This window comes from Hyperolius riggenbachi, chromosome 7 (genome assembly GCF_040937935.1).
Source record: "Hyperolius riggenbachi isolate aHypRig1 chromosome 7, aHypRig1.pri, whole genome shotgun sequence".
NCBI lineage: Eukaryota > Metazoa > Chordata > Amphibia > Anura > Hyperoliidae > Hyperolius > Hyperolius riggenbachi.
Genome location: NC_090652.1, coordinates 116,121,260 through 116,134,621, shown reverse-complemented (window position 1 = coordinate 116,134,621; position 13,362 = coordinate 116,121,260). Strand labels below are relative to the sequence as shown.

The window sequence follows — 13,362 nt, the reverse complement described above, 5'->3', positions numbered from 1 at the left end:
GACATTGCCTGATGAGTGGTAATAACTAAATAGAGTGCACATGTGTGTAATCTAATGTCAGTGCAAATACAGCTGCTCTGTGATGGCCTCAGGAGGTTGTCTAAGAAGATATTGGGAGCAACAACACCGTGAAGTCCAAAGAACACACCAGACAGGTCAGGGATAAAGTTATTGAGAAATTTAAAGCAGGCTTAGGCTACAAAAATATTTCCAAAGCCTTGAACATCCCACGGAGCACTGTTCAAGCGATCATTCAGAAATGGAAGGAGTATGGCACAACTGTAGACCTACCAAGACAAGGCCATCCACCTAAACTCACAGGCCGAACAAGGATCAGAAATGCAGTCAAGAGGCCCATAATGACTCTGGACAAGCTGCAGAGATCTACAGCTCAGGTGGGGGAATCTGTCCATAGGACAACTATTAGTCGTGCACTGCAAAAAGTTGGCTCTTATGGAAGAGTGACAAGAAGAAAGCCATTGTTAACAGAAAAGCATAAGAACTCCCATTTGCAGTTTGCCACAAGCCATGTGGGGGACACAGTAAACACGTGGAAGAAGGTGCTCTGGTCAGATGAGACCAAAATGGAACTTTTTGGCCAAAATGCAAAACGCTATGTGTGGCGGAAAACTAACACTGCACATCACTCTGAACACATCATCACCACTGTCAAATATGGTGATGACAGCATCATGCTCTGGGGGTGCTTCTCTTCAGCAGGGACAGGGAAGCCGGTCAGAGTTGATGGGAAGATGGACGAAGCCAAATACAGGGCAATCTGGGAAGAAAACCTCTGGGAGTCTGCAAAAGACTTGAGACTGGGGTGGAGGTTCACCTTCCAGAAGGACAACGACCCTAAACATAAAGCCATGGCAACAATGGAATGGTTTAAAACAAAACATATCCATGTTTTAGAATGGCCCAGTCAAAGTCCAGATCTAAACCCAATCGAGAATCTGTGGCAAGATCTGAAGACTGCTGTTCACAAAAGCGGTCCATCTAATCTGACTGAGCTGGAGATGTTTTGCAAAGAAGAATGGGCAAGGATTTCAGTCTCTAGATGTGAAAAGCCGGTAGAGACATACCCTAAAAGACTGGCAGCTGTAATTGCAGCAAAAGGTGGTTCTACAAAGTATTGACTGAGGGGGCTGAATAATTACGCACACCCCACTTCACTTTGCAGTTATTTTTTTTTTTTTTAATGTTTGGAATCATGTATGATTTTCGTTCCACTTCTCACATTTAGACCACTTTGTATTGGTCTTTCAAGTGGAATTCCAATAAAATTGATTCATGTTTGTGGCAGTAATATGACAAAATGTGGAAAACTTCAAAGGGGCCAAATACTTTTGCAACCCACTGTATTATAGATAAAAAGAACTCCCAGCATTTAACTCTTTGGCACTAGGGCAAGTGCTCCTAAAGGGGGCCGAATACTTTTTCAAACCACTGTAAGTCTGGAAGACTGAGCCCTCCCGATTCAACTAGGAGTTGCAGTTTTCTTTAGTGCTAACCTTGTGCTCCCCTATCTTGCTCCCCTGGCCAGGAGCACTACTGTAAGGTGTTAAAAATGCAATATTAGTTGATGTCACAGGCCCCCCCCCATTTTTAGGGATAACTGTACACTGTATCACAGCCTGGCCAGTCTAATGCATACAGTTCCTATGAAAGCTATAGTAATGCAAGTGTTTTTACAGAAACTTTATAAGCAACATTTTTTAATTGGTATTAGGGACAAACTTTTTACATTTAGAGCAGTGCTGTCCAACTGGCGGCCCGCGGGCCGCATCCGGCCCGCCAGGCCACCTGCTGCGGCCCGCTCGTGTCCCTGGGATGCAGGCATGGCTTGCGCTATCGGCGCCATGCCTGCTCCCTCGTATTGTGGCCTCCTGTGTCCCCGCTGGCCTCTCCTATGTCCCCCCGCTGCCTCACAGATCAGACCTCACAGATCGCGGCGACTGAGGTAAACAGAGGGCGCATGGTACCCGCACGGAGTACGTCACATGCGGAAGTGAATCATTAGTCATTTCCGCATGTGACGTTCTGCCGCACGGGTGTCATGCGCGCGCTCTGCTTGCTTCAGTCGCCGCGATCTGTGAGGTCTGATCTGTGAGGCAGCAGCGGCATCGTCAGCGGGGACACCGGAGAGGCCAGCGAGGACACCGGAGAGGCCAGCGGGGACACCGGAGAGGCCAGCGGGGACACCGGAGAGGCCAGCGGGGACACCGAGGTAACGGGCTCGTTACTGGTGGGGGCACCTGTCACTAGCTGGGGGGGGCTCCTGACACTATCTAACTGGGGGGGCACCTGTCACTATCTAACTGGGGGGGCACCTGTCACTATCTAGCTGGGGGGGGCACCTGTCACTATCTAACTGGGGGGGGCACCTGTCACTATCTAACTGGGGGGGGGCACCTGTCACTATCTAAGTGGGGGGCACCTGTCACTATCTAAGTGGGGGGCACCTGTCACTATCTAAGTGGGGGGCACCTGTCACTATCTAAGTGGGGGGCACCTGTCACTATCTAAGTGGGGGGCACCTGTCACTATCTAAGTGGGGGGCACCTGTCACTATCTAAGTGGGGGCACCTGTCACTATCTAGCTGGGGGGCATCTGTCACTATCTAGCTGGGGGAGGCACCTGTCACTATCTAACTGGGGGGGCACCTGTCACTATCTAACTGGGGGGGCACCTGTCACTATCTAACTGGGGGGGCACCTGTCACTATCTAAGTGGGGGGCACCTGTCACTATCTAAGTGGGGGGCACCTGTCACTATCTAACTGGGGGGGGCACCTGTCACTATCTAAGTGGGGGGCACCTGTCACTATCTAAGTGGGGGGCACCTGTCACTATCTAAGTGGGGGGCACCTGTCACTATCTAAGTGGGGGGCACCTGTCACTATCTAAGTGGGGGGCACCTGTCACTATCTAGCTGGGGGGGGGGTGCTCCTGTCACTATCTAGCCTGGGGGGTGCTCCTGTCACTATCTACCCTGGGGGGGTGCTCCTGTCACTATCTAGCTGGGGGGACACCTGTCACTACCTCAACTGGGGGGACACCTGTCACCTGGCATTTCAGCCCACACATCATCCCCAATCCGGCCCAAAACACAATTGCCAGGCACAGCAGCCAGTAGAGGAGAATTTAGAAGCCAGGTGAGAGGTGTCTACCATATTAAAGGGGCATTCTGCTTATTTATGTGAAATGCTGTCTATTTATGTGCCTCATGACTGCTGAATTTGTCGTGTTGGGGGCCTCATGATTGCTGAATTTGTCTTGTTGGGGGCCTCATGATTTGTTGGGGGCATCACGATTGCTGAATGTGTCTTGTTGGGGGCCTCATGATTGCTAAATTTGTCTTGTTGGGGGCATCATGATTGCTGAATTTGTCTTGTTGGGGGCCTCATGATTTGTTGGGGGCCTCATGATTGCTGAATTTGTCTTGTTGGGGGTCACATGATTGCGAACTCTGAGACTATGGAAAAGCTGAATCGTCATCATGAGACAATAGCATTAAACCTACTTTTTTAGCTTTTTAAAACGGAAAATAAAACTGGGAGGTTTTTTAAAAAAAACCCACATTTTTCAGGAGTAGGATGGATGAAATTGTTTATCTTCACAGTTTATTTTCAACTTGGATTTTCCATAATGTTCATGTATGAGTTAAAACGTTTGTATGTAGTTTAAATTGCTGTTGCCACTTTGCGATAAGTGACTTTTGGGTTGCAGTTTGGACACTCGGCCTCCAAAAGGTTCACCACCACTGTCCTAATCTAATGTCCCACATTGCTAAGTTCATGTAAATTTGTCTCCACCCGTGGCCACACCTGCATTCTGGTCCATGGCCACACCCATTTTTCGGCGCGGCGTTTTCTGGCGCGCGTAACTTCACCATTATTTTAAATTGCATTTTGTGAAAAGTGCTGCTGGGGGGGGGGGGGGGGGGGGGGGGGGGGGGGGCTCTAGCAAGAACCTTCGGCCCTCCACCATGGGGTCTGAAAAAAAAATGGCCCTCCATGCCCATGAAGTTGGACAGCACTGATTTAGAGGAAAGAAAATTAAAGCGGACCGCATTCTTACTCTTGCACAGCACACTATAAAAAGTCTAAATGGTTGCTAAGAAATTCTCTGCTGTGTGTTCTGTGTTTAGGGAGATCAGCCTGTGAAATTAGCAGTTATCAGTAAGTGTGACCCAGGGCTCTCAGCTTTGCCTGGGCTGTGCTGTGCTAGGGCTCTGTGACAATAAGTAAACACTGAAGCTTAACCCTTTCTGTGCTCCCAGGAATGTGCAGGAAGTTAACGCTTCATGGGTTCTTTTAGGATTTCCATAGATTGTAATGAAGGAAGGAAGGAACCAAGAGGATGTCAGGGTACCTCGCGGCTACGGGGGAAGGAAGCTCCAGGTAAGTCTGGATTTCCTATTTTGCTTACTACTCAGGGTCCCTTTGAAGGTGAGCATGGAAGCGATTCCAAGAAATGGACAGTCGCCATACAAACTGTGGAACCACCGCTATTTCTTACCTTATGTGAGAAGCAATCTCCAGCCGCTCCCTCACTCTGCAGATTCTCACAGTCTGCAGACAGGTCAGTCAGCACATCCTATCAAGAGAGAAATATTATGAAATATGTAGCACAACATGTTCCTCAGTGATTACTGGAACCTAAACTTCAGCAGAATGTAGAAAGCAGGCGATACAAGCCACTGCTGATTTGCACATCAATTTTCACAATATTATGGCACGGATGTGTCCCCACCGGAGCTCCGACAGAGCAGTAGAACACAGAACCACAGTCAGGAACCCAGCTGGCTGTTTGTCTGGGTAGCTAACAAGAGAAATGAAAAATTGCTCTAAAGAAAAACAAATGGCTGGGTTCCATTTTGAAGAACAGTTTAAAATTTTTGAAACAGCAGGGTTTGTTTTTAAATACCAGGGTTGTTGAGTCGGCACAAAAGTCATCTCAACAATTTATGATACCACCGACTCCTTGACTTTAACTCCTTCACTTTAAATAGAATAATGTATTTTCCATGTTCGTTGAAAGTATGCAACTTAAAAGGCATTCCACCACTGCTAAAGCTTATTAAATTTTAAGCTATATTAAGATGGTTCTGTATCTGCTTCTGGAAACAAAACAAAGATTCTGGACCGGAAGCTGACACACTAACCTGTCAGCCATCCTGGCCTGTCATTGCCAACGGGAATGATGAGACCGGCAAAGTTTGGGTCTTAAATTTACAGCTAAGCCTGTCATAGTAGCCTTTTTATGTTGTTGATTAAAGAAACTGAAAAATAAATCATTAAAGGGGCACTATGGCCAATTTCTTCTTTTTAAGCCTCTTTAACATAAATATTTGTATGTGCAGCATTGTTAATGGCATTTATTGTGGTTGTTCAATTTTTTTTTTACTCTGGCACTACCCATTTTTTGCCAAGGAGGCACGTCAGAAGATTTACCTTACTGACGCCAAATCAGCATTATCCATTGTGTTGTAGGAGGCATCTAACTGTTGTCTGTCTTGCAGTTTTTTCCTCCCCCCTCTGGTTCGCTCAGGGAGGATTATTCCAAGTGTAACTGCAGTTACTGAGCTATGTGTACAGCTGCAGCCACCGTACAGCGCAGGACGGCGCAGTACCGCTCTACAGTTTCACGCTGCCTGCTGAGGATCCCTTCTTTGAAGCTGGCACAGCAACGGACACCTATTGTTGTCCGTTACTGTGATAACCAGCTCTTCAAGAGCGCACACAGTGGCGGAGGCAGCTAGCAGACACGCGTGCTATTGCTGTGTCCTGCTTTGTATGTCATCCTGCGCTGTACGGTGGCTGCAGCAGTACACATAGCCTCCTTGGCAATAAATGGGTAGTGCCAGAGTAAAAAAAAAAAATTTGAACAGCCACAATAAATGCCATTAACAATGCTGCACATACAAATATTTATGTTAAAGGGACTTAAAAAGAAGAAATTAGCCATAGTGCCCCTTTAAGCTTGATGTTTAAACAAAAAAGATTAACTGGTTCACGTTCCAAGGTTTTTACCCCTTAAAATAAATCTGAGACGACGGAACGTAAAAGTTTTATACATACCTGGGGCTTCCTCCAGCCCCCTCTGCGCAGATCGCTCCCTCGCCGGTGTCCAAAGCCTCCTGGATCCTCCGGTAGCAGCCCCGCTCTCCACGGGCAGTCAGGCGCACTGTGCATGTGCAGCCCGGACGCACCATGCACCTTCCCAGCTCTCGTCACCGGGAGTATTCTGCGACTGTGCCGACTATAACGGGGCTGCTACAGGAGAATCCAGGGGGCATTGGACACTGGCGAGGGAGCCATCTGCGCAGAGGGGGTTGGAGAAAGCTTCAGGTAGGTATAAAACTTTTACTTCCCATTGTCTCAGGTTTACTTTAAGGTTCCCAACATTTTTGACACTTAAGCTGCGTCGTTTTAATACAGTAGTAACTTTTTAAATTACTTATGCAATCTGTTTTTTTTCAGTACAATCTAGGCTTTCTTTGGGAAATATTTTTCTCCCAAAACGATTTTATTTTATAGTCATTTTATGGGGACAAATTAGGCGTAAATGCAGAAAATACCCATTTTTTTTTTTCATTTTTCACCCATCCTAATGTTCACATGACATGCCCCACAGTTATAAAATACAAAAGAATTAATTATTTGGCCCTTCCTGTGACAAATTGGGGATAAGTGCTGTACAGATGCATCACTAGGCAACGGCAGAACAATACATGTGTAGAGCATTAGGGCCCCAAACTTTCGCCCTAGCGATCACATCTGATCGCTACAGGCGGTAGTCATGAAATGTTTATAAACAGGTATAGGTATTGCAGGGGTTAATAAGCCAGGTTGGGGTTAAAAACTAACTTTCATTTAAAAAAAAAAAAAAAAATTATTTTATTGGGACCATGTCACTTTAATCCCCCCCAACTTTATTGAAGGATTGTTGCTATTAGCTAGCATCAATCATCCACAGGACCGTGCAAATGCGTCGGGTTTTAATGCACGGCATAGATTCAATGTCCAGAAAACCTACAGCAGCACTAATTAGGTTGTAGAATCTACATCCTGGAACTACAAGTAGTTAAACATTCAAACAGTAAAATGTTATGTATTGTTTGTTATCAAGAGGCTATAAAGTACACTGCATTGGTGGATGGAGCAAGACATGAGGTCCTAGATGTGCTCAATGAAATTCAGGTCTAGGGAATGGGCAGGCCAGTCCATAGCATCAATGCCTTCGTATTGCAGGAACTGTTGACACACTCCACCCACATGAGGTCTAGCCTTGTCTTGCATTAGGAGAAACCCAGGGCCAACCGCACCAGCATATGGTCTCACAAGGGGTCTGAGGATCTCATCTCGGTACCTAATAGCAGTCAGGCTACCAATGTCGAGCACATGGATGGCTGTGCGGCCCCCCAAAGAAGACAAGACAAGACAAATAACATTTATATTGCGCTTTTCTCCTTGCGGACTCAAAGCGCCAGAGCAGAGCAGCAGCCACTAGGGCGCGCTCTATTGGCAGTAGCAGTGTAAGGGAGACTTTGCCAAAGGTCTCCTACTGAATTAGTGCTGGCTTACTGAACAGGCAGAGCCGAGATTCGAACCTTGGTCTCCTGTGTCAGAGGCAGAGCCCTTAACCACTACACCATCAGCCAACTGCTGATGGTGCCACCTCCCACCATTACTAACGCACTACCAAACCGGTCATGCTGGAGGATGTTGCAGGCAGCAGAACGTTCTTCACAGCGTCTCCAGATTCTGTCACGTGCTCAGTGTGAACCTGCTTCATCTGTGAAGTGCAATCTTGGTGTTCTATGGCAAATGCCAAACGTCCTGCATGGTATTGGGCTATAGGCACCAGAGCCGGGACAAGGTCCTCCAGTACTCAAGGCTGAGACACCAAAGTGCGCCCCTCCATCCCTGCCACCCCAGCCATCACACACTGATTGCTATTAGACTAAGAGGCGCCACAGGGCCCACAACCTCCCCAACACCTTAATATCTAGTTATCTGGCTTGCAGTCACTGCCATGTATCCCCTTTTTTTATTTATTTCTGCTTGAAACACAATTAGGAATGACAGCTGAATGAATTCTGCGCCCCCTCCTACACTGCTCCCTGAGGCTGGAGCCTCTCCAGCCTATGCCTCGACCCGGCCCTGATATGCACAATCCCCACCGATGTTGGGCCCTCATACCACCCTCATGAAGTATGTTTCTGACCATTTGAGCAGACACATGCACATTTGTGGGGATGCTGGAGGTCACTTTGCACTGCTTTGGCAGTGCTCCTCCTGTTTCTCCCAGCACAAAGGTGGAGGTAATGGTCCCACTACTGGATTGTTGCACTCCTACGGCCTCCTCTACATCTCCTGATGTACTAGCCTGTCTCCTGGTAGCGCCTCTAGCCTAAAAAGTTTGAACACCCCTGACTTAGATCCTTTAAGGGTTTTATGAGCACAGAGCTAATGTTTTTGTTGATTAGGTTGGGAAAGATGCTGCCCACACCTGACTGAGAAGTGTAAGGTTATGAATGGATTTCAGTTGGCCTGCTATAGACCAGTGTATGGCTGGTTTTAGTGTCGAAATCTTCAGGCATCCATGCTTGTGACAATATTTTAAAGGCACTTGTATTGACCTGAAGAATCCAGTGAAACGCATTGTCCTTTTAATCGTGCTGAATAAATAATTTAATCTTTTTACATTAACCCTGTGGTTTGGGTTCTTCCATCTGCAGTGGTAAAGGCACCTCCCTCCACCTTATTACTATTATTTTTTTTTCATTACAATACCTATTTTTGGGCGCCTCCACCCCCCCCCCCCCAGTACTAAACAAACTCAATGAATCATTTACCTCTAGAGACAATGTTCCCCTCACAGCTACTAAGATGGCTTCTGTTTTGTGATCCAGGGCAACAAAGAATGGAATTTCGTAGATCTACAAAATCAAAATAAAATTACAATTAGCGCAAAGATAAAGTATTTCCTAAGATGCAATGTGCTCATTTACTCCCTCACCCTGTTATGGAAGCTGATGTGGATGAAGTCCCGGTACTGCAGGCCTGTGGTCTGTAAGATGGAGCCAAAGTGGCAGTTCAGGTGATCGCCCCCAACAATATCACTCTGGGCTCTTCGGTTTTGGCAACTGAAAGTAAGGATTGATCAGAATAGTTATAGAAGATTAATACTGTACTGTATACATTGGGAAAATAAGACCAATCTAAAGCAAAAATATTTCTGAGAAAAGATAGATACTTTTCTTAGTGTTTTTTTTAACAACTTTTTATTGAAAAGTAATCAACGCCTTGATAAAATTACATTTTGTATTCAGACAATATTCATACAGTATCTCCACCATATGATAGCACTCTCACAACAGAAAGGGGTTACTTGTCTGATATTATGATGTTAGCATTAAAGAAAACCTGAGAAGAATGGATGAAAAAAATGTATACTTACCCTGGAGCTTCCTCCAGCCCTTTTCAGGCCACGGGCTCCCTCGCCGTCCCTCTGGGCCGCTCCAGTCACCTGCTAGCTGTCCTGTTACTTCTGTCAGTTGCGCTCCAAATTCTGTGCCAGTTGTGTTACAACATTAAACTCTCCATAAGCTCTATAAAGACAACATAGTAAGCCAAGTGCACTTACCACTCTCCACACAATTTGCATAATCCAGTAATGGGGTTGCTGTATACATAGAGGGGCCATCCGTAGGCTGCAGCTGCAAACTGCATATAATAAGCAGCCTTATTCAACTCCACCTCCAGGTCCTCTCTCTGCAAGAACATATAAATTATAAACCACTAATAAAAAATTCAGCCAACAATGAAATACCCATGCACAGCAAACATACAAAATTCCACAGAAAGACCCATTGAAAAATGCACGTTCTATGCATTTACATGTCATTTTGGTGGGACAAGGCCTAACAGATTGGGGCCATCAAGTAATCAGAGCGATACTGCAGCCCCTGAAAGTTATATATATTTTGTCAGATTTAACTGCCCATAGTCAGCTTCTGTGAGAAAGAGACAATCTACTCTGCCCACTCAAAATCCATTTGAGCAGTAAAAAAAAATGTGAAAATGGAAAATCTGTTGGCTTATTGACAGCACAAGCCAGGGTAAAAGGTCATTGAAGGATTGTTTGGATTATCTCTGTCATGAAGTAAAAGATCAGCTGAGGTAGTGAACCTTGGATGGCTGGGAAGACAGAAGCCCATGTTTCATCATAACCCTGTGCCCTCACACTGTCCACAGCAAAATGGCAATAAGGGGCCTCAGACTTGAGGATACTGGAGTGAGGACACCCACTGTAACCAGAATTCATTTTCATATTATAGCATGTATTTCTATTCTTGTTGTGAATTTAGTTATTTGACTGTATTTCAAAAAACTGCATACTTTAAGGTCAGGTCAGCTATTTTGTGGCCCGATTGAGCATCCAATTTTATCGAAGAGGATGAAAATTTGGTGCTGTCTGATCATTTTCAGGCCGAAATTGATAAAATGCACCGATCGGACATGCTAAAAAATCTCAAATCAAAACTGCTCGATAGGGTGTGGAATGGCAACACAATCGATATCACAACAACCGACTTACACAAAAGACTCCCAAGTGCAAAATCTATCCCTGATGTACCCCTAAGTGTAAAATGTCCCCCCTTCCCCACTCCCGGTGCACAAGCTCTATAAATTCTATATGCTCTATTAATTCTCACCTGCCCTGCTGGCGACTATCATCACTTAGGAAGCATGACGTTCTTAATTAACCGATCATACAACTTTCAAATTACATACATATGAGTATAGGCTATGTAGGTTAGTCCCCAGAAATGAGTGAGGTAGACTGTACCCAATATAAAAAAGGGAAAATATTGGCTAATTAAAAGAAAAAAAAAAAAAAAAAAGCATAACTGGTTAATAAGTGGCACTTTAACACTTCTATGTAACTAGGTCTTACTGTCGAGTGGGCGGGTGACTCTAGTGACTGGCACACCACTTCATCTGGATCCCGGCTGTGCTCCACTTTGTCCTGCTCTTGGTGAAGGAGAGTCAGCCCCGCAGCAATGTCACTAGGAACCAGATCTGTGTCCTGCAAGGGGAAGAGCACGGTCATCATCACCAATCACACCTATAGCTTCACAGACATACTTTTGATAGTTTGGGGAATGTATAGAGTTCAGTGGTCAACAGCACAAGTCAATGGAACTTGTTACTTAAAGGACACCCTTGTGTTCTAAGCACTCACCTTGTTGACACCTTCTCTAACCAATATTAAGTAGACCAAATCATATGGTCAAACAGAACATAGGATCCTCCACTAGCCTCAGCTCCTCATTCTCCACATCATAAAGAATATGTACCAGGGCACGGAGAGTATGTACCAGGGCACAGAGAGTATGTACCAGGGCACAGAGAGTATGTACCAGGGCACAGAGAGTATGTACCAGGGCACAGAGAGTATGTACCAGGGCACAGAGAGTATGTACCAGGGCACAGAGAGTATGTACCAGGGCACAGAGAGTATGTACCAGGGCACAGAGAGTATGTACCAGGGCACAGAGAGTATGTACCAGGGCACAGAGAGTATGTACCAGGGCACAGAGAGTATGTACCAGGGCACAGAGAGTATGTACCAGGGCACAGAGAGTATGTACCAGGGCACAGAGAGTATGTACCAGGGCACAGAGAGTATGTACCAGGGCACAGAGAGTATGTACCAGGGCACAGAGAGTATGTACCAGGGCACAGAGAGTATGTACCAGGGCACAGAGAGTATCTACCAGGGCACAGAGAGTATGTACAAGGGCACAAAAAATATAAACATTTCTTGCCCACTTTTTGCACTGCTTGCAGTTAATAATAATAAAGAGGTACCTCCAACAGTGAGATTACAATACCGATGCTTACCACTATACAGGCAAGGCTCATACCCACAGTGCCACTGTTATAATCTGATCATTGGTCACCACATAGAGTCTTGTTGGACAATGCCAGGACTACCACGTGTCTACAGTCCCTGATCTAGCGACCCGCGCTAGGAAGGGTGTTAAAGAAACCAAAACATGTCTGTCAAACTAATAGAATTAAAACTTTCAAAGAACTTTGCAGTGAGTTTTAGCTTCCTAATGGGTTGCTATTTCACTCGAAGCTGCTAATTTAGGCATCTACGTGCATCCGGTAATTTGCGCTCCGCATAGACCGCAATGTAAATTTTCGGGCGCCGCATCCAGCCGCACACTTCCAACAAAGGGACGGTGCAGATAGCGGCGGCAGTGGTAAGTGATACGTCACACTTGGTTTGACGAACCAAAAAAAACAAAAACAAACCCACAACAGACGGAAGGTTTAGAGCCTTAAATGTAACTTCTCTAGAGAAAACTCACATACAAGAGAAGGTGAAGCCCAAAGAAATACAACAAATTATGGACATTGTGGGAACAAAAAATCCATCACTCAAAGCACTACAGAATCAAATAGCTAATTCAGAGTGCTAATTGTACAGCCTATCCTACCTCCAACCCATTTTTTTTTTGGTAACTCTACTTTATTTTATCCACTTTCATGTTTCTCCATCTCTCTGTACATTGCATAGGCCAAATAGGACAATATTTTATATACTGACCAATATGAGCCACATAAGCAGCACTGTGGTACAGTAATATACATTAAATATTATAGGAAGGGAAATATCAGGTACTTTGAACACATGTTATATCTGCCTTTGGTTCCAAACCTCTATTTGTTAACTGCTCTTCTTAATCCATACATCTGTGATACATGCTGTAGATTCAAGAAAAATTTATAAGATTGTTCTCTATTGCCAAAAAAGTACACTCGATTTTTATATACACGCAATTATTTATATCAGAGAAAAAATAGGGGGTGGGGGAGGAGAGAATTCAAATGTTTTTGTTGTGACAAGAATGTATATTTATTTATTAAACAGGAACTCCAGCCTAAACAAACATACTGTCATTAAGTTACATTAGTTATGTTAATTAAAATAGATAGGTATTATACGGTAATCTCTTACCCACCCGGTTTTAAAAGAACAGGCAAATGTTTGATTCCATGAGGGCAGCCATCTTTTTGCTTGAATGGAGGTGACAGGGAGCGTGAGACACAGTAGTTCTAACTGTCCTGTGTCCTGATCACCCCTCCCAGTTGCTAGGCAAAGTGAACAACAACATAGGAAATCCCATCATGCTTTGCACAGCATCAGGGAAAAAACGCCCGGGCAGGTCTCTTTGATGGGTGGAGCTTAGCTAAAAATACAGCTAAAAATGATGTTTTGGTAAGAAAAGCAAAGTTCTGATGCTGTGAAACTGTTAAACACCAAGCCTTTTCA

At 45.1% G+C, this 13,362-nt stretch overlaps 1 protein-coding gene across 1 annotated transcript in view; it reads right to left on the bottom strand.

Annotated features, from left to right (window-relative positions):
- Positions 1–13,362, bottom strand: part of DAGLB (diacylglycerol lipase beta) — a 60,411-nt gene that overhangs the window by 17,032 nt on the left and 30,017 nt on the right. Inside the window, exons 5-9 of the mRNA XM_068244555.1 lie at positions 10,972–11,103; positions 9,658–9,785; positions 9,031–9,157; positions 8,867–8,950; positions 4,525–4,602 (exon numbers count right to left, since the gene is read on the bottom strand). Of these exons, the coding sequence (XP_068100656.1) occupies positions 4,525–4,602; positions 8,867–8,950; positions 9,031–9,157; positions 9,658–9,785; positions 10,972–11,103 (549 nt within the window). The remainder of the gene's footprint in view (positions 1–4,524; positions 4,603–8,866; positions 8,951–9,030; positions 9,158–9,657; positions 9,786–10,971; positions 11,104–13,362) is intronic.